The 23,169-nt window shown below is 36.0% G+C and overlaps 1 protein-coding gene across 1 annotated transcript in view; it reads right to left on the bottom strand.

Moving 5' to 3' along the window:
- LOC137003200 (homer protein homolog 3) overlaps window positions 1-23,169 on the bottom strand; it is a 41,386-nt gene that overhangs the window by 4,038 nt on the left and 14,179 nt on the right. The window contains exons 4-7 of the mRNA XM_067363255.1: window positions 15,950-16,081; window positions 15,618-15,725; window positions 6,126-6,259; window positions 3,867-4,023 (exon numbers count right to left, since the gene is read on the bottom strand). Of these exons, the coding sequence (XP_067219356.1) occupies window positions 3,867-4,023; window positions 6,126-6,259; window positions 15,618-15,725; window positions 15,950-16,081 (531 nt within the window). The remainder of the gene's footprint in view (window positions 1-3,866; window positions 4,024-6,125; window positions 6,260-15,617; window positions 15,726-15,949; window positions 16,082-23,169) is intronic.

Raw genomic sequence — 23,169 nt, 5'->3', positions numbered from 1 at the left:
AGAAACAAGTGCACAGCATCTTTAGAACTCTGTCTTAGCGGTAGCTCTGTGTGTTTCTATGGCATCGCTGTCGAAGAGTAATTAGATGGGGAAGTGGATTCACTTATTGTGGAGTTAACAAAAGTTATCAAGAGCATTGTGATGTTTGAAGCGGATGTCATAAATGTCAGCAGAACGGGAAGATTTTAAAGGGGATCTATTATGCCCTTCTCACAAGATGTAATATCAGTCTCTGGTGTCTCCAGAATGTGTGTGTGAAGTTTCAGCTCAAAATCCCCCACAGATCATTTATTATAGCTTGTCAAATTTGCCCCTATTTGTGTGTGTCCCTTTAAATGCAAATGAGCTGCTGCTCCCCGCCCCCTTTCCAGAAGAAGGCGGAGCTTTAACAGCTCAACAACAACAAAGCTGGAGAATCTCACGCAGCCAAAATGAGGAAAGTGTTCAGCCTTACATTGTTCAAACTGATGGAGAGACTCAGGAAGAAGTTACAACTTTTAGACGTTTCTGAATGGAGCTACAGAAGCTCTATCCAAGGAGAAATAGCTTCAATGATTGCACACAATACTTTCATGTATTCGTAAAAATGTATTTGACTTTTACATAAAACCCATTCATGCTTAAGTGACATATGTTACAGAAATGCTTGCACTTTATTTTAAGGTGACGTTACATGTTACTACATGTACTTATTATAGTAATAACAGTAAATTATGCATAATTACATGCAAATAACCCTAAACCAACCTCTATATATTACTCAGTACTTACTTACTATAGAGTTAGGGTTAGTTTTAGGGTTATTTGCATGTAATTATACATAATGTACTGTTATTAATTCAGTAAAAACATGTAACAAGGACACTAAAATAAAGTGTTACCAAATGCAATAAATAAAACAACTATTCTGCTACAGCGATCTATGCGATTGTGAACCCTGTGCAAATATTTATCTTGCTATCCTGACTATGCACAATTTTATTATTATTATTTAATATTATTATTAATGCTATTTTAGTATAATTGAGACAGGATTATTATAGTTAACTGAAACAAAACTAGAACCATAAAAAAAATTTTTTTTTGCTTGAAATAAAAAACAAACTTTTTTATTTAATTTCTCGTTTTCATTTAGTTTAACTTTGATGTACTAAAATGTCACTAAAAGTGAAATAAAAATTAATAAAAACTATAGACATATTAACACTACAAAGTTACTAAAAATTGAACTAAAATGGAAAATATAAAAATAACATTTTTATTAATATTTTCAGATTTATATTTTAATTTTAGTTAAGGTTTCAGTAATTTTGATGTGTTTTTGTCATTTTTATTAGTTAAAAAATAAAGGTTTATAACAACAATAGCAGTCAATCTCTATACAACTGTGTCATTTCTGTGCTAAAACGAATATCAGTCTGTCCATCATATGAGTTCAGAAGACTTTCGTGAGTTTTCCTTCACATGGATGGACTGTCTTGGTGTGTCAGAGAAACCTGTCATTAATTTCCACCCATTTAATTCACAGAACAGGCCGTTCTTGCAGGAGTCCTTCTAGGAAACGGCCTCTTATTGATATTTCAGTGATGGTAGAATGTTTTGAAGGCTCAGATGAAAGCAGTAATGACTCACTCGTTTCTCTCCTCCTGCCTGTCCATTTCTTTACAAACACAGCCTGTTCTGCTTTACCAGCTCATCTGATGCGTAAAATCATTTTATAACTTCACTCAGACACATTACACACAATCTCCAGCATAATGTCCACCATAAAGCCCCTCTGCTGACCTACATACACATTCAGTGATTATTCAGCCATTATATTTGAATAATGCATTACAGCTGACAGTAAAGGACGGAAGAAACTGGGCCGAGTGTTTTTTACGCCGCCAGGTGTGATGCGACCAGTATAAATTCATAAGTATGAAGTATAAATGCTGATCAGGTTATATCTGATGTCTAATATACAGCTACAGTAGACTATCGTTCAAATGTTTGAGGTCGGTATGATTTTAAAAATGTTTTTGAGTCTCTTCTGCTCACCAAGGCTGCATTTATTTGATCAAAAATACAGTAAAAACAGTGAAATATTTTTACAATTTAAAATAGCTGTCTTCTGTTTGAATATATAGTAAAATGTAATTTATTCCTGTGATCAAAGCTGAATTTTCAGCATCATTACTCCAGTCTTCAGTGTCACATGATCCTTCAGAAATCATTCTAATATGATGATTTACTGCTCAAGAAACATTTATGATTATTCTATCCTCTAACAGAGCCGCATTATAACCAAACACACACACACACACACACACACACACACACACACACACACACACACACACACACACACACACACACACACACACACACACACACACACACACACACACAGGAGAAAAAGGAGCACCTCCTAAAGGTCTCTGGCACTTGGAGGGCCTTAAGAGAGACTGGCTTATTTTTAACCATGTAAAGAGCAAAAAAAAGTTTCCCAAACGAGGGTCTGGCAGCTCCCCCTGGTGATATTTCAGTCCTCCTAACTAGGCCATTGAAAGTAGGATACTGCTGTCCTACAAACCACCCCACATCTCTCTCTCTCTCTCTTTCTCTAGTCCCATGAGACATGAACCATTTCCAACCACCTGGTCGCCTGTTCTCATCTCAAAGAGACAGAGCGATATATCGAGGGCTACCTCTCTCAAACACGCGTCCTGTTCGGAGTTGTTAAACGATAATGAGAACACACTGTGAGAAGTGAGAGAAAAGGAAAGGGTGATGATGACAATCCCATTCGGATCGATGGAGAGTCGGATCATTTCTTGCAGTTTGCTTCTGATTCTTTTGATTAAGAATTATTTAATGCTTTTGAAAAGGGCTCTTATGGTCACCAATGTTGCATTTATTTAATCAAAAATACAGTAATATTGTGAAATATTATTACAATTTAAAATAACTCTGTTCTATGTGAATATATAGTAAAATGTAATTTATTCCTGTGATCAAAGCTGAATTTTCAGCATCATTACTTCAGTCTTCAGTGTCACATGATCCTTCAGAAATCATTCTAATATGCTGATTTGCTGCTCAAGAAACATTTAATGTGTACAATTGTACAAAATATTTGTGTACAATATTTTTTTTCAGGATTATTTGATGAATAGAAAGTTCAAAAGAACAGTGTTCATCTGAAATCTAATCTTTTGTAACATTATAAATGTCTTTACTGCCACTTTTGATTGATTTAATGCATCCTTGCTGAATAAAAGTATTCATTTCTTTAATTTCTTTTAAAAAAAATTAAAATAAAAATTCTTACTGACCCCAAACTTTTGAACGGTAGTGTATAATGCTACAGAAGCTTTGTATTTCAGATAAATGCTGTTCTTTTGAACTTTCTATTCATCAAGGAATCCTGAAAAAAAAAGTACACAACTGTTTTCAACATTGAAAATAATCATAAATGTTTATTGAGCAGCAAATCAGCATATTAGAATGATTTCTGAAGGATCATGTGACACTGAAGACTGGAGTAATGATGCTGAAAATTCAGCTTTGATCACAGGAATAAATTACTTTGTCAAATATATTTAAATAGTACACAGTTATTTTAAATTGTAATAATATTTCACAATATTAATGTTTTTACTGTATTTTTAATTAAATAAATGTAGCCTTGTAGCCATAAATAATCTTAGTGGTTCCAAACTTTTGGACTGTACTGTGTGTATATATATATATATATATATATATATATATATATATTATTTTAATTAAATAGTAAATACATTAAAATATTTTTTTCTCTTGCACTTTCAACCCTTTCCATGTTACATATCGTTTCAAAGCATGTTATATTTCTATATTTTCACCTGATCTCGTAATCTCTCCGTCTCGTCCTGATACGCCGCCAGCTGTTTCTTCCACTGCTCCACGTTGGCGTTGGCCTCATGCAGCGCCGCCACTAGTTTAGCGTTACTGTCCTGTAAGCTGAAGAGCTCAGCCTCCAGATTCATCTCACAGATCGACCTGAAAGAGAGAGAAATGCTCAAAAGATTCCATTTTAACCCTGATGTCATGCTGAGATCAACTTTTAGTTGAGGTTCCAGTAACTCTATTATGAGGAAGAGTAACAATGATTCTACATATCACTAAATGCAACTAAATAGTCTTTATTTTCCAGACTAAAATGCATGTTTGAGCTGTTTTAACTGAAAGCAACATTTCTTAAAATATGTCAGTGCCATTGTTTTGTCTGAAGATGCACATCAGTAATGTTTAAAAAAGCTATTTAAATGTCCTAATTGAACTGAGGTCTAATCCTTGCTTAATCTAAGCTCTGTCTGTGAAACCAGGCCTTATACGAACTGCAGAAGATAAAAATTATTGAAGTTTTAATGCTCTGTGCATCAAAGTAAGCATGCAATGCATAAAAGTGTAATCAGGTAATCCTACCATGCAAAAATTCACTGCATTTATGCATGTTTAATATTCCAAGCGTTCATATTTGCTCACCTGTATGTACTATGCATCATCAAAATGGTGTAAACTGAATATGATCTTTTGATATCACTGTTTTAGTACATTAAGGCACTTTAAGTGTTTTTCACGTTAAGTGTTTTACAAACTTTCCGCTGTTTTTAGTGATTGAAATACTGCAGAAGGAGCTCTATATGGATCACAAGTGCCCAAAACGTGCATCTTGTTCACATATTTTTGTTTTTGAGATGGAAAATTGACAAGCTTGTGCTGCAGCTCTATGACCTCCAGCCATGTGACTGAAAACTATGAATAAGTTCTCATTTGTAAATATTAGTTAATGCTTTAGTCAACAAACTAACAAGCACTATATTTTTAAAGCATTTAATAATCTTTGTTAATAAAAATATAATTGTTCATTATTTGTTCATGCTAGTTCACAGAGCTTTAACTAATGTTAACAAATACAAGTTTGGATTTTAAAAATGCATTAGTAAATGCTCAAATTACCTTTGACAGATTAATAAATGCCGCACAAGTATTGTTCATTGTTAGTTAACTAATGCAGTTAACTAACATTAACAAATATAAAGTATAAACTAGAACACAAATATAAAAGAAAATTAAACATATAATAAATACAAAAGAAAAAACGAGCCAACTGAGACAAACCAAAGAAATGTTTATCTGAACCCAGACCTGAATTGACAAGACCATTAAATGCATCACATTGCATCATTAAATTCACAATTATCACCATGTCAACATAAACAATGAGATTTCCCAGGGGTCAAAGGTCATTTTATGATCATAACCAATGAAGAAAAAACAGAAACACTAAAACCATCCAGGTATGTAGCATCATTTTCACATTTTAGCTGACATATAATGTCCAAAAATGCTTTTGAAGCACTAAAGTTTTCAAATCAGCATCTTTAATGGATAAAACATTTTGTGAATAAAATGTTTTGGGGAATCAAAGGCGTAGCTCTTGTGAAAGAGGAGCGCAGCCCCATGCAAATGTTCTTGGTTACTTTTACAGGAAGAAGTATTCAGACGCTCTCCGAGAGCCCTGTGATGAAGCGCCGTCAGAGATTTAAAGAACATGTTGATTTATGCATGTGTGAGAGTGTGTGTGTGTGTAAGTGTGAGTTACTCATCAGACTAATGGCAGACCAGGATAGAGTCTCTCCTGACATAAGGCCACTTCACAATAGAAAAACACCAAAATAACAATGTCAAAAAAAACCCTAGATTTTAAATAAAAGTTTAGTGGTGCTTGATGCACCATAATTAATTTGCAAAGGAAATGGCGCATTCGTTTTTGGCTGAATATTTTTAAATGTCAATGCATCACTAGCTTGCCTGCAAAATTCAGCTCCATAATGCAAGTGTGCTGTAGGGAGTTGCTATGCAGTTTCTAAGGTGTTCAGAATGGTTGTTAGTGCTGTAACAACTCACATGGTTAGGAGGAAAACTGAAATTAAAAGGCATTTTATGGGCTCTTTCAGGCAGGAAAAGCCCATTTTAGTGTGATAAGTGGATGTTACACACATTCTTCTCCGATATTTTTTCCACCAACGTGGATGACGGCCTCTAAGGCGGACATCTAGACAGAAAATGCATGAACATTAGCGCTGCTGAAGCCTTACCCCTCTGAGAGCATCTTTTTAATGCGCTCCTTCTCTGAGGACAGAGTAATATCAGCGCTCTGGCTCCTGTAGAGCTTGTCCTCCGGCCCGTTCACACACATCACTGGAGGAGACTGCAGCTCATCAGACAAGTCCTACAACACACACACACACACACACACACACACACACACACACACACACACACACACACACACACACACACACACACACACACACACACACACACACACACACACACACACACACACACACACACACACACACACACACACACACACAGAAGAAAACTGTTATCACATGAATCCAGACACACACTGACAGGCTTCAGGGTAAATCCTTTTAACCCAGACAACTGAGTGTTAAACTAAACAAAAATAGTTTATTACATTAATAGTAAAAAGAAAAAAAAATTACCAAGCAGCTCAGATTATTATTACATATTGTTGTGTCCATATGAATTACTATTGATACTGAACTTAGTCACATTATTCTATAGATGCAAATGTTTTTTTTTTGCAAGTAACACCGAATAATATTTTTGTAATGAGTTTCATTATGAACGAGATGTGTTACTAGATATGTAAAACTAGGATACTAATATTGTTATATTATAACTGTAATAATACACAGGCACAAAACTGAAACAAGGCAACAGAACAGAGTGATACTACCAGAAATTACCACTAACAGGTGCCGTGATGAAGAGATGATCAGTGTTGTTCACTTCACCTGCTCATAATGTTATGCCTGATATACATATAAGAATCAATCATTAAAGTCACCATGAAATCAAAACTGATAATTTTTATGGAATATTGCAGTATTTGTTATAAATTATTTATCTATAATTTTTATATAGTTTTTTTATATTTCATGTTCCTCGTAAACTTGAATAAAATAACACAGCGACATCTCTCCTCTTCTCTGAGGACGAGGGCGGGGCAACCTGTCACTCACATGAGATCCACCAATAACAAACCACAACCATCCAATCAATCCCCCATGGACAAAATAATTTGTTCTCGTTCCAGAAGCCATTTTACTTGGATATATACGTCATAACAGGGAAGAAGACAATAGCACAACTTCTGTTTCATGCTGACTTTATAAAACTCATGTGTAGACCACTAATCTGAATACTGAAGGAGACATGATGGTCCAGTCACGTCTATACGGGTTACAGTCCTGGCATTTTGAGCCTGAGCTGGGTAAATATGACTTCAGCACTAACCTTCTCGAATGAAATGCATTTTTAAGCACAAATGGCACTGTTGATGAATGACCCAAAGTTTAAAATGCAGATATTCTCGGCCTTGTTATATAGAAGTGAGCAAATCCACTATAATGAGCAGAACCACAGGTATGAAATATAACTCGTTTATGGTGAAGGAGAAAAAGCCCTCTTTGTCACATGTAAAAATGACCTGATTTTTGCTCCTGCAGTGCAGATGATGCTACAGGGTTCACCGTGGGAGTTACTTGATTGCGGAGCTCACGGGACACGTGATGTGTGTGTTATAGTGTGATAAAGCACAAACCCCCTTTCCTACATGAACAGCGGCTGCGTATATCCCTGAACCCCTGTGCACAAATCTGAATCCTGCCGCTGCCCTCATGCTGACGTTGTGCGGTGAGCGAAACTCACCTGAGAGAACTGACAGCATCCGGGTTGAAAGCGTTGAGAGAAAACGATAAAAGATACAGGCATTTACATCATTTATCATGGGTAGGGGTCAGTGGCAGCATTTATCACATTTCACACACTTTTGGTATAAGAAACATTTAGTGCAGTTCAATTACTCATACAGTCATACTCATAAATATATAGGCTAATACACACTGCGTTCCAAATTATTCCATATCAGTAAGATTTCAGTACAATAAACATTCAGATTTTAGTTTTTCTAAGAAAATGTTTGTTTGTTTATTTGTCCATGTCTTTTTAGATACCAGGGGCCGTATTCACAAAACATTTTATCTTACCACTAAGAGTTCTCCTAAATAGCAGTAAAAGTTCTTAGCTAAGAGTTTTCTCTTAAAACCTGTTCACAAACCTGCTGAGACAAACTTTTACTAAGGAATAGAGAGAAGTCTTAAGGTAAGAGTAAGGGCGGAGTTGACGTCGTTGCTATGGAGTAAACACACAGTGATTGGCTGATGGGGGAGGAGTCAGTGATTTAATCATAGAAATATTGTAGAATGAGGTGTCATGTTTCCTTATTAAAATAAAGGTTTTGAAATACAAATGTTGCCCTATTCAAATAAATGTTTTTTTAATAAAAATGTTCCCACAGTCAAAATAAAATGTTGACATATTTTTGCCATAAAGGTTTTAAAATGTAGGCTAAGTGTCACTAATTAAACTAGTATAGTTAATTGTCCACCTCTTGGTTGTCTGCATCTCAAGACAACGCAGAATTGAACCGACAAATTATGTTTTATAAACAAAGTTTGGGAGAAACACATTCAAACGGTCTTTCTAATCAGCTCGAGATACACAGACGAGATATATATATATATATATATATATATATATATATATATATATATATATATATATATATATATATATATATATATATATATATATATATTTTTTTTTAATCTATTAAATTATTTCTAAGTGTGAACCCATGAAAACCACTGCCACAGGTAATCAGACAATATTTATTTATTTGTTAAAGATTAATTTTTGGCATCTCATCATAGATTCAAATCTATAAATCAATTTTTTTTTATTGCATTGCATTTTATTGCATTTATGAAGAAAAGGTTCAGCACCCAAGGCTCTATTGCTATTCCCTCAATGGTGTTCAGTGTCTTTGTGTGGATTAGGACTGTTTGTGATTTGGTCTTAGTGATTTAGGAGTCCTCTTGACTACTCCTAACATTTCACAGATTTAGGAGCTAGTTTTAGCGCTAAAATGCTTTGTGAAATACTATTAGAGCAAAAATTTAGGAGTCCTAAAATTAGGACTGACACGCCCATTATTTTTAAGAGTTTCTCCTAAATCGGCAAGTTAGGAGCTAGCCTTAAGATGTTTTGTGAATACGGCCCCTGATCTCTCTAGATATCTGCATCTTCACTTATTACAGACCACTCTGGCTTTGTTTCTTTCATACAAATCTTCTTAATGAGGTGTTAATGTTTTATCAAAATTTATAGATATCACCGTTACGGAGGTAAGCGCTTGCTTTACTTGGGCTCCTGACCCTTGACAGTTTGACTTTATTTTTTCTCAAATTGTTGTAACTGTGTTTTTCTAAAGCATTTGTTACTACAAAAAATTGTGAGAAAATAAATATTATCAGTTGGGTTTGGATGTTTAGTCATTGTTGTTGATTTGATCATCATACAGTGACCTTATTCACTGATCTTTGAATATTGTGTTTTCTTTTATGTAGACATATGATAATACATAAGATCCTGTTCTTCTTTGAAAGTTTTTATCCTTATGCAGAAATTATTCAGACAACATCATGTCGATTCACACAGACATCAAGATTCTGCGTATGAACCTCAACAATGGTGACAAATTTTTCAGATAAACAGATTAACTCTGAACATCACAAAACAAGCTACTAAAGTCACAAAAAAAAGATTTTTTTTGTGTCACCATTGTTGAGGATCATACGCTGATTCATGATGTCTGTGTGAGTCTAAAAGACACTGCTCAAAACTCTGTATAAAATATATAAAAAAAAAAAAACTAATAAAAAAAGGATAGAAAAAAAGTTGATGCAAAACTGACATTTAACACACTCATAGTTTAGACTCTGGAGAAGACCAGTGAATCATCAGCTCTAAACTACCAAATTCATCTGATCAGACTTTCTCCTGCATCTTTTGCTGTAACAAACATGTTTTGAAAAGTTAAAGCAGCCAAAGAAAATCTAACAATTAAATAGCAAAAATTAAGAGCCACTAAAGCAAACGCTCTCCTCTATAACGGTGACTTCAAACTTTATTATTTTCTATATAACACACACACAGAAGGAGTTCTTGTGCAACTTTGTCTAAAAGTGAAGAAAATTGTGAAATTTTACAGAACATTTGGGACATAAAACATCCTCTTTTGGTAATGAAAGTGCTGCAGTTCAAGGTTCATTACATGATTTTAGGGGGACGTTCCAATTTGGTTTATTTTATGGTCACATAAGAACATTACAAAGAGAACTTTTGGGAAGTTATCAGAACGTCCTATAGTGATAGTCCCCTAAACATTCTCAGAACGTCCTGAATGTTCCCTGAAGATCCACCAAATAACATTCCCCAAACCTTAAAAGAACTCCACATCGTGACCATCTCTAAACGTTCTGGGAACGTTACTAGACAACGTTCTTAATACCAGTGGACATTCTGAGAATGTTCTGGGATCATACATTTTTTTGCAGGACAACCTGTCACCTAGTAACGTTCCCAGAACGTTCAGAGACGGTCACTATGTAGAGTTCTTTTAAGGTTTGGGGAACGTTATTTGGTGGACCTTCAGGGATCATTCAGGACATTCTGGGAATGTTGAGGGGACTATTACTATAGGACGCTCTGATAACTTCCCAAATGTCCTCTTTGTAACGTTCTTGCGTGACCATAAAATAACCAAAATGGAAAGTTCCCCTAAACTCATATCGGGAACGTTATTAAATGATCAACAGAGGACCGTGTGGGAACGTTCTGTTAATGTCCCAAATCTCCTATTTGTAACGTTCTTTTTTTGACCATAAAATAACCAAATTGGAATGTCCCCCTAAAGTCATATAAGAAACTTTGAACTGCAGCACTTTCATTACCAAAAGATGTTGTTTTAGGAACGTCCCGAATGTTCTGTAAAGGTTCAGAAATTGTATCACCTTTTGAGAACTTTTAGGGAACGTTGCGTAAGGTCCTGAGAACGTTGCCTTCTACGTGGGTAAGAGCAAATCACAAACAGTCCTAATCCATCCAAAGACACTGAACACCATTGAGGCAATAGCGACAGAGCCTTAGGTGCTGAACCTTTTCTTCCTAAATGCAATACATTTTGATTTATAGATTTGAATCTACAATGAGACGCCAAAAAAAACTTACCTGTGCCAGTGGTTTTCATTAGTTTACACTTACAAATGATCAAATAGAGTAAAAAAAAAAACACACACACATACACACACATATGTATATATATATATATATATATATATATATATATATATATGTATATATATATATATATATGTATATATATATATATATGTATATTTTTTTTTTTTTTAACTGTATATACTAGTTTAATTAGTGACACTTAGCCTATATTTTAAAACCTTTATGGCAACAATATGGCAACATTTTATTTTGAATAGGGCAACATTTGTATTTTTAAACCTTTATTTTAATAAGGAAACATGACACTTCATTCTACAATATTTCTGTGATTAAATCACTGACTCCTCCCCCATCAGCCAATCACTGTGTGTTTACTCCATAGCAAAGAGGTCAACCCCGCCCTTACTCTTAGCTTAAGACTTCAAGTTGGTCTCAGCAGGTTTGTGAACAGGTTTTAAGAGAAAACTCTTAGCTAAGAACTTTTACTGCTATTTAGGAGAACTCTTAGTGGTAAGATAAAATGTTTTGTGAATACGGCCCCTGGTATCAAAATAATTTGCCAGGTCAATGGAAACCCTATTTAGAGGTTGTTCCACATTATTAACCAAGTCACAGTTCTCATGCAGTATGGGGAGGAAGATCTTTCTGAAGATGAAAAGCATGAAATGTTGTGCAAAAGGCATGAAAACAACTAATATTGTGTTAAAACTGAATGGAGATTATTGAATTAGCACTTAGAATTAATTAGAATTAGATTTGTGAGTGATTTAGAGCACAGCAGAACTTGGTCAGATAAAGGCTTATTAAGGAAAGTTCCTATAAAACTCCTCTGATATTAGAGTAACAATTACAGAAGAATAAAATAAATCGTATTTTGTTACCTTTTGGAGCTTGAAAGGTCTCAGTTTGAGCAGATGTTTTATGCCATCACCACTGTCCTCATTTCCCAGTAAATTCAGCAAATAATGGGCTAGTTTTATGTTTCTGGTCACGAATATGAGCCCATTCGCGATCTCAAACGTATTCTCAAAACTACTTCATTTTCAGCTTCAAAATCAATATTTCTATCACTAACAGCTTCACCAGATCAATCCAGTAACAGTTGCAGTCATATTTCATTGCGTTCAGTACTTACTCTGCAGTAAATCACTGAGCCATTTCATGTTGTTATTATTATTTCGTTTTCTGTCTGAATGAGTCGTCACTTCAGCATTGTGTATCAGACACTGCCACCTTGTGGAATAAAGGTTAATCGCACTTATTCCGTCATCTAAGATTCAATTATTGTTGTGCAGAAAAATATATGTACACTCATACACACCTCGGGTCGTTTGCGACCCTATACAATTTTTACAAAAAATGAATACAAAAATAGGCATTCTTTTATAATTTTATGATTTGTTTCTTGTTACATTCTTTATAATGAATTGATTGAGGAATACCAAGAAGGTTGATGTCCAACAACGAGGAGGAGGGTAGTGAATGACGTCCCGGGTCACAAAAGACCCGAGATATGCATTTAAGGGTTAAAAGGGCAGCTATAAAAAACAAATGTTGAGCAGCAAACAGGTATCTGAAGCTGCTGGTGTCTCTGGAGTCTCAAGAAGCTCTTCATGCAGGCTGGCAGTTGTGCATAAAGATGCATTTCAGCCACTCCAGACCAAAGCTCACAAAGAGAAACATTTACAGTGGGTGTAGAAATACATTTTCAAACAGTTTTATTGCTGTGGTGTTTTTTTGCAGCATGGGATAGTGCATAGTGCATTATTCTCATTTTTATACCATAGCTGAAAATGGCCAGTTATGAACTCCACATATCTTGGAAAAGTCATTTAAATACCCTCCATCTCACTTCCCAATAATCCAGCACAAATCACCAGCTCCTTGCTGACATCACAGTCTTGTTGGAACGTGGTGGCCATTCACCAACCATCCAGAAATCCATCCATTTAGATCATCCATTGTAGTACGGCATGAGTCAGTAAATAAAACTATTTAAAAATGAGTCTTCATGTATCTCTAAACCCACTGTAAATGTTTCTCGGCTGCATGAAGAGCTTCTTGAGACTCCAGAGACACCAGCAGCTTCAGATACCTGTTTGCTGCTCAACACTGGCTTTTTATAGCTGCCCTTTTAATACATACAGGAACTTTCCTTAATAAGCCTTTATCTGATCGAGTTCTGCTGTGCTCTAAATCACTCAGAAATCTTATGATAATTCGATAATCTCCATTCAGTTTTCACACAATATTAGTTGTTTTCATGCCTTTTGCACAACATTGCACCAATTCATGATTTTCATCTTCAGAAAGATCTTTCTTCCTCCCCATATTGCATGAGAACTGTGACTTGCTTAATAATGTGTAACAACCTCTAAGTAGGGTTTCCATAGATCTGGCAAATTATTTTGTCTGAGATTGATACCAGTTATCTAAAAAGACAAGGAGAAATAAACAAACAAACATTTTCTAAGAAAAACTAAAATCTGAGTGTTTATTGTACTGAAATCTTACTGATGTGTCACTTACATAATAATTTGGAACGCAGTGTAGTGCATATATTCATTGAAATTTCTCTAGTGAACTAACATGCTGTGGACACTAAATGGCTTGCCTGAGGTAAATGTAATGGTACGTGAGATATTATTCTCAAGCAGTTGGAACACTGGTTGAGTGATTACACATGAACATATCTATGCATAGATTGTCTGTTCTTCTTCTGGTATTTTTCCTGTTGTGGCGGTTAGCAAACGACATTGCATTTCTGTGCACGCCCCCTTCTGGATTGGAGTGTTGATCGCCTGTGACTGACTGTATTCGTCGTCTGACTGTATGCACCAAACCACAATGTCCGTACCGTTACACCCTAATATTAATATTAGCAGCATGTGAGTTTGGTTATAGAATGCGGTTGTCACTCTGGTAAATAAATTAACTGTGTGTGAACGTAACCGTATTAAGAACTCAAACACAGGACTGACAACCGCATACTGTTACTGTGTGAATGAACATGGCCACTGAGTCCAAGAGAAGATAAAATGCCTTTTTGGTAATAGTAAGCCAAACTCATGCTCAAAATTGAGATGTGAATATTGATTGGTTCTAGACTGCAGATGCCACTCTGGTTTATAACCAAACTGTGTGTAAATGTAACCATGTTTAACACTTTAAAACTTGATGTGATCTTGTCCTCTCAGATTCTGCACAATGAGAACAGATGCCTACAAAAGCGAAACTGAAGCACATTGTGCAGAATTCAGTGTGAATATCAGAACAAACGGGCACTCGTCACGAGGTCAAGAGGTCTGTGTCACTCTGACTGCTTAATGGCACTTAAAAACCTGAAAAGATGAGCATCATATGAGAAGACAGACACTGGCAGAGAGTGAACAGGACAGCTCCAGATAATTTTATCACTGTCCTAGTTCTCCTCTCACTTCCCAGTGAGACGAATGACCCAGCTCATCCTGCTCTCTCTCTCTCGTGAGGTGGGTCTAGGATTACAGTAACCCTTCGTTTACCACAGACACAAAATATCTGTGAGAAGTAAAGCATAAACTGCATGAAAATGAGTCATGTTTGCCCATGCAAAACTAAGGTGTTCTGGGCAGTTGCCAGTGTGTTGCAATGCAGCTGCTGAAGTGTTGTGAGTGGTTGTTATGATGTTGATATGTGGTTGCGATGCAGTGCCAGGCTGCTAGAATACTGGGTGGTTTCCAGGGTGTTGCTATGCAGCTGCTAAAGTGTTGCAAGTGGTTGTTAGGATGTTGCTATGTGGTTGCTAAGGAGTGGCTTCAATGCTTGACAGGTTGCTAGAATGTTGGGTGGTTGCCATGGCATTGCTATGCAGCTCATAAAGAGTAGCAAGTAGATGTTAGGATGTTGCTATGTGGTTGAGTGGTTTCAATGCATTGCCAGGCTGCTAGAATGTTGGGTGGTTACCAGGGCGTTGCTATGCAGCTGCTAAAGTGTTGTAAGTGGTTGCTAGGGTGTTGCTCTGTGGTTGTTAAGGAGTGGGTTCAATGCATTGCCAGGCTGCTAGAATGATGGGTGGTTGCCAGGGTGTTGATATGCAGCTGCTAAAGTGTTGTGAGTGGTCGCTAAGGAGTGGCTTCAATGCATTGCAATGCTGCTTGAACATTGGGTGGTTGCCAGGGTGTTGCTATGCAGCTGCTAAAGTGTTCCAAGTAGTTGTTAGGATGTTGCTATGTGGTTCAGTGGTTATGAGTGGTTTCAATGCATTGTCCGGTTGCTAGAATGTTGGGTGGTTGCCAGGGCGTTGCTATGCAGCTGCTAAAGTCTAGCAAGTAGAAAGTAGAATTCTGAATTTAGGATTACTTCAATGTAATCTGTGTGCTTTTTTTCACCTCTTTATGTACATATTGAATGCAAAAGAGATGATGTCACACCTGAGGAGCTGCGATACTAAGAGCTGCAGAGCTCAGCTCCATCTTGTCCTGTGATTTCTCTCTGGCAAGACGTGTAGCTTCCTTCACCTCCTTAAAACGCTCGGCAAACTGCAACAAAAACACACTATGCAGTATTACAGAAGGGGTGATGCAAGTATTTGCAAACATGTCTGTGTAAAACTACATTATGTTGTTTTTAATCCATCTTCTTAATCTCATCTCAAGTGTTTAGATTCATACACTTGAACAGTGCATGTTTCAGGCCTACGAGAGACAATGTATCATCTGTAAACAGGGCATTAAAGCAGACATTATTGTCCTGATGTCCACACCTGGTGCAGCTGCTGCTCTGTGGCGAATCCGAGACCATAGACCGTGTTGGCTCTGCTGTCGGCCCACTGACCGAACTTCTGAGACGTCTTTGTGAACGTCATGTTGGGACTGATCATGCTGTTGATGATCGCCTGCCGAGAGAGAGTATGTCAATCACACAAAAACACTGTCAGAAAATTCTAAATAAGCACACATTTAAAAGAACATTCTGGGTTCAAAACAAGTTAAAAATGTTTAAAACATAACATTCATGCAATACTTGCAAGAATCCCCAAAAAAGTTTGTGTTGTAACTGTTCGTAAAGCACCGTTTACATTGAACAAACTCCATAGAGGAAGGTACAAAAGGCAACATTTCTCTCATTTAATTGAACTTGGAGTAAAAACATTAAAATAACTAAAACCAAATCTGAAATAAAAACTATATAGACATATTTTAAAAAAAGCTAATAAAAATTAGAAAAGCAGTGTAATACTGTAAACATGATTTATGCTCACTTTTGCAAACTATTGATATTATATTGTGTGGTAGTCAGCAGTTTGGGACAGTATTTGTGTGTATAAACAAATACGGGTACATAAATATTCATAAATAAAACAGTGTAGCATGAGCTATGGTGTTTCATGCAGCTTTAAATAGAAGAACAGTAATACATGCTGAAGTCAATATCATAATTTAACAGCCTGACTGCAGCCACACTTATGTCACCTGAGTAAATGTAAAACATGAAATCTAGAGAATTTAGAGAAGTTAAACACTTTACATGCCATGTTGAATGTATCATACTGATCTAAAATGTCCCATGATTTTTATTAAAAACAGAAGAAACCAATAAAGCTGTACAAACATGAACATTAGAACAACCAACAGATACACACAATGTGAATGATCTAATGTGAGAAATGTTTACGACCAAGCCACCATGATGAAACAACAATACAACTAGAGGCGCTTCCGTCTTTAAAATCAATCAAATTTTTATGCACACCAAAGCTGCTTTAAACCTTTATGTCTATTAAACCTTTGACGATCACAGCGAACATTCAGATCTGTGTTCTGACCCAGAGAGAGCAGTTGTCATGAATAAGTATGAAACAACTTCAACAACCACACAGTATCATCAAAAGTTTATAGTTCTGATAAAAACACTGATGTCTATGGACACTATCAAAATAGAGTAAATCACATTTTGAAGTAACTTCTATTCTATAAATAAAGATTGTATCTATTACAGTTAAAACGCATTTGTCACTGAATCATTTATTCAAGAGTTTCATTCAAAAACGCTGATTCATCCAGTAATGAAACAAGTGATCTTTATGAGTGAGTCACTGAATCATTCACTCAAGAGATTCGTTGGCGAATTCATCCAGTAATGAAACAAAAGATGTCTTTATGAGTGAGTCATTGAATCATTCACTCAAGAGATTTGTTATCGGATTCATCCAGTAATGAAATAAGTGAAGTCTTTATGAGTGAGTCATTGAATCATTCACTCAAGAGATTTGTTATCGGATTCATCCAGTAATGGAACAAGTGAAGTCTTTATGAGTGAGTCACTGAATCATTCATTAAAGAGATTCGTCAGCGGATTCATCCAGTAATGAATCAAAAGAAGTCTTTATGAGTGAGTCATTGAATCATTCATTCAATTTTTTTTTTTAAATAATTCAAATTAATATTATCTATCTATCTATCTATCTATCTATCTATCTATCTATCTATCTATCTATCTATCTATCTATCTATCTATCTATCTATCTATCTATCTATCTATCTATCTATCTATCTATCTATCTATCTATCTATCTATCTATCCATCCATCCATCCATCCATCCATCCATCCATCCATCCATCCATCCATCCATCCATCCATCCATCTATCCATCTATCCATCCATCCATCCATCCATCTAATTGACAGCCTTAATGTATCTTAACTGAACTGGATCTTTCATCACTTTGCTGTTTCATAAAGGAGTTGGTTCACCATGGTAAAGGTGTTTTAGATCCTCTGCTTTGTGTCGTAACGCACAGGCTCTCACGGCTTATTGTTTTATTCTCTCTTGTTCTCTAATGACCCCTGTTCCTCCTGACAGCAGGAGTCATGTGACTGCAGATTACCACGGTGACCGCTGGAATAATGGCTGAACTCGACTTGTGACAGTGAGGTCATCCTCAATCCAAATGTGGGTCAGTTTAGAGGTGTTGGATGAAGCTGAGACACTCCAGTAATCCACGTACAACTGAGATTTAGAAGCTTTGGTGAGCAAACATCATCATTCGTGAGTTTAATATGAATGCTGATATCACTGTAATAGAAAGGTCAAACTGTGTCAGACAGGTGATGTTGAATACAAATGCATGAGATGTGTTTACAACAAAACACAAGACACATTACGCTGGCATGACAAAGCCAACATACTGATCTACTATTTAAGATTCTTCTTCTTCTTCTTCTGAGACTACATTTTAAACAGTATCTCCTCCTAGAGCTTTCAAGCTACAACCACCAAACTCTGCTCAGATCTTCACACTGTTCTGACTCGGTACGCTATATCGTTTCAAACTGATCCGACTTATGATTTTCGTAAAATGGAAGATCAAAACTATGAAAGTCCCACAGATTTTCATTGATGGGGTGAAGACTTTTGCACAACAAAACTTTTTGCAGTATTCCTCAACTAGTGGGCCGTTTTGAGTAGGTCCGTGGAGTGTGCAGTCAAAGACACAACAACATGTTTTTACTGAGTCAAGACTTTTATTTTGAAAGACGTCTTCTGTCAGATGCAGTTTAAGTAAAGAATGCCTGAGAAAAATGCATTTTCCTGATTCAGTATCTGCGGTCAGAAAATGTTGTCAGGCTAAATGTGTATTATATATTTATATATTTTCATCACTTGTATAGCCTATCACTTCACTATAAATTACAAGCATGCAACGTCATAGATACGTTGTCATGTTATTATATAAACTGTCTAGCTAAGCTTGATGACTATCCTAAGAAAACATGTTAAAACATGCTAACAACATGCTAATTCATGCTAACAATGTGCTAATCATGCTAACAAAATGCTAAATGATGCTAGCAACAAGCTAAAACATGTTAACGTGTTAAATCACATTAACAATATAATTCATGCCAGCAAAATGCTAACAATGTTAAAACATGTTAATGTGTTAACTCATGCTAGCAAAATGCTACAACATGTTAACGTGTTAAATCATGGTAGCAACATGCTAATTCATGTTAGAAACATGTTAATCTTTTGTGTTTTCTGTGTTTTTAGCTATTGTAAAGCACATTGGACAATGTAGGTTGTATTTAATTGTCCTATATAAATAAATTGCCAATGCCATTGCCATTAATCATGTTAGAAAAATGATAAAACATGTTACCAAAAAGTTATATCATGTTAACAACATGCTAATAATGCTAACAAACATGTTAAAACATATTTGCTATGTGTTAAATCATGCTAGCAACGTGCTAATTCATGTTAGCAATGTGTTAAATCATGCTAGCAACATGTTAATCATGCTAGCAAAAAGCTAACATATGTTAACAACGTATTAAATAATGCTAGCAACAAGCTAAAACATGTTAACAATGTGTTAAATCACTTTAACAAAATTCATGGTAGCAAAATGCTAACAACATGTCAAAACATCTTAATGTGCTAAATCATGTTACCAAAACATGGTAACGTGTTAAATAATGCTAACAAACATGTTATTTAATGCTAGAAGCATGTTAATCATGTTAACAACATGTTAAAACATGCTAACCAAATGATAAATCATCTTAACAAACATGCTAATAATGCTAACAAACAAATTAAAACATCTTAGCAATTTGTTAAATAATGCTAACAATATGCTAATTTACGCTAACAATGTGTTAAATCATGCTTGCAACGTGTTAATGTGTTAAATCATGTTAACAAAATGTTAATTAATGCTAACAACCAGTTAATCATGCTAGCAAACACTATGCTAGCAACATGTTAAAACATGCTAACGTTTTTAATCATGATAACAACATGCTAAAATATGCTACATCATGTTAGCAACACTATGCTAGCAACATATTAAGACATGCTACCTAATTCACATTAGCGACATGTCAATCCATGCTTTATTACATCAGAAATGTGTCACTTTGCTCACAGCTGATTGGTCCAGTTTCAGTTTGAGATCTCTTACCTAGAACATAACCTGCCATGGAGTGTAAGCTAGTCACCTAACCCAGCCTCATGGTATAGGCCCCAAATTTACCTGAACAGCAAACATACAGTTATTGGTCACTTTACATGTCAATCAGACGGTCTCTTCCTGTCTAAGTGGGCGGTGCTTGACCAGAAGGAGCTGCAAACTGATTCTGAGACTATAGTGTCATCTCACACCACTCAAGGTCGTCTGTGAACGGCTGTCTTTCCTCCTCAGCCCATGACACTTCGATCAGTGTCTCCGAGCGAGCAGGTTAGACAGCTCTGATCCGCTCCATCAACAAGTATCGATTATCCTGACAGGATGCACGTCGTGTAGCGCCGCACTGATGCAGGGAGTTTTTCATCATTACTGAACTCGTCTCTTTCTCTCTGATATCAGGTGTTGAGCTATTAACCTTCACTTCTGCATAAATCCTCTCGCGGGGAGTATTTTGTTCCGGCCCTAATCACATCGACTCAATAATCATCATCAGAAAGGTTGTAGCAGACAGAGATGTTTATTACGTTACACTGTCACCCTCCAGCAACCGGATGGATTTCCTGGCATTTTGCCTTGCTCCAATGATAACCACAAGAACTTTTCTGCAAAACCTACGGTATGTTTACAAGGGTGCTGCAAGTATGCAGTATGTGCATCATAAGCATAGTACGCACGTCTTTCCACATGCATTGAATACACTCTTGTGAAATAGAAATGCATGTAATTTTACTGAAACTAAGTACTACTAATAAAATAAAAGGCCACTTAAAGGTGTAAGAATTTTGCAGTAAAATATCCCAAAACCACTAGGCCTGTGTTATATATTTTGTTCACTTGAGTACTTACAATATCCCAAATGTTTGCAACTATTTGTAAATAGTGAGAAAATTGCAATTTTATCCAAGGCTGCGGGACGTGTGAGGAGTCGCCCGTCAATGGCGTCATACCCGCGTTACCCTCGGTTTCCGCTTTTATTTTGTAGAAACCATGGAAACGCCAAAGATGCTTTAATATTTACATGTTTTACTAGACAAGGGAACAACTGTTTTGATATATTTATAGACAGAAAACTAATTGTTGTTATATAGTTCAACACGTTTAGTCTTATTGTTTAATTTTTAGTAACAGTAATACAGAATTTTCTCCATCATACAATACGTTTTAAAATTAATTGCATGCCATTTATCAACACAATCATCCAGCATTTAATATGATATTGTAAAATGGATCTATCTTACTGCAGTGTGTAACAGTGTCTCACAGCAGCCGCCGAGCAAACGCACAGAGTAACGTTATAACATCATTTTCAACACTCTCAAATGTATCTAAAATGATAAACAGAGCTGCGTTACCTCATACTCATGACCGGAAAAGCGGAAGCGGCACCACCGACTGTGTCATAATAAAAGTCCCGCTGCTCGTGAGGCGTGTGTTGATCAATCGCTCCAGCTCCTCGTTCAGCTCCACAACACTCGCTCCTGCTCTGCTTCATACTACAGTAACGTTAATAATCGCATCCATGAACATGATTTCTTCCCTAGTCCAATCCCAATTCTTTTCCACCGGCTGTGAGGTGAAGACCACATGTCCCAAGATTCCGCGCTCAAACTTGCCGTCATCAAGCTATGCCTTTGTTTTGAATAGGCCTCTACCGACCTCTAGCGGACAGAAAATATTACATACTGCACCTTTAAGTGCACATAAAAAGAGTACATATTCATGATATTGTAGAATAAAGTTGCTATTTTTGTTACAAAAAGTATTCTCGTCGCTTCATAACATTACGGTTGAACCACTGCAGTCACATGACTGTTTTAATGATGTCAGTTCCTTTCTGGACCTTGAAAGTGTTGATTATATTTCTGTCTATGAACGAGTCATATACCTCTCAGATTTCATCAAAAATATCTTAATTTGTGTTCCGAAGATGAATGAAGGTCTTACGGGTGTAGAATGACATGAAGGTGAATAATACATTTTTGGGTGAACTAATCCTTTCAGTGGGTAAAAAAGCACTCTTAAATTCAACTGGATTCAATATAGATTTAAACTATAATACATTTTCATTTAATAACTTGCAATTAAGTTAAGTACACTGAAAACATTGCATTCAATTTGCACTTAAGTATATTATTTTTGTAATGAATACTCTTTTTAAAAGTATGCTAAAGTGTACCTTTTTTTCTCCACATTGTGCCATGATGACACATTTTTCAAAATGTGCAATTTAATAAATTCAGAGAATATCAATGAAATACCGTTTCCCTCTATGCAATGCTCTCAATTTGAGCTTGCATTTTCAGTGTGATGAATAAAAATGAGTGACATCAACCACAATCTTCTTCTTGACTCATTAATTAATTAGACTGTCAAAAGGTCTAAATGTCAAAAGAGGTTTAAAAGACAAATTAATATTTTATTGATTTAACCGCACTGACACTATCAGATGAGAACAACATTTAAATCGACTTGCACAGAGTAATGACACTATTGTCCAGGGAACGCATGACCTGATAAAATGTGTACCTTGAATGCAATGCACAAATGTAAAAATGCATGCTGTCTACTATATTTCTGAAAATAATATGTGAATATAGTGTGACGTCACATGTTGCACGTTGCATTCAGTGAGTGGAGTGCAGTTATCATCTTGGAACATTTTGCAGTCAATTTTGTGTAAAACTTGTCAGAAATCACAGTTGTTGCTTCCAGTTTATCTGTAAAAGGAAGATCAAGTATCTCACACTGTGTGCTCTGCTTTTTGGCAACTGTTAAAGGCCATCCAGGTATGGGAAATGTGCTATTGCAAACATCCCACTAATCTGCAAATGTGCTTGATTTCCAGGAGACATACTTGTTATACTGTTTATCCAATATGTCTTATATGCTGCATTTCTAAGAGGGTTATAGAGCGCTGCACGGATGATGTATTTTTGAAGGCCAAACGCAGGAAACAAGTTTGCATTTTAGCACTTTCAGTTCCATCGTCCTGAAGTCAATGGGGTTA

Source organism: Chanodichthys erythropterus, chromosome 16, assembly GCF_024489055.1.
Source record: "Chanodichthys erythropterus isolate Z2021 chromosome 16, ASM2448905v1, whole genome shotgun sequence".
NCBI classification, from domain to species: domain Eukaryota; kingdom Metazoa; phylum Chordata; class Actinopteri; order Cypriniformes; family Xenocyprididae; genus Chanodichthys; species Chanodichthys erythropterus.
The sequence above is the reverse complement of the archived record's forward strand: the minus strand, read 5'-3'. Positions and strand labels throughout refer to the sequence as shown.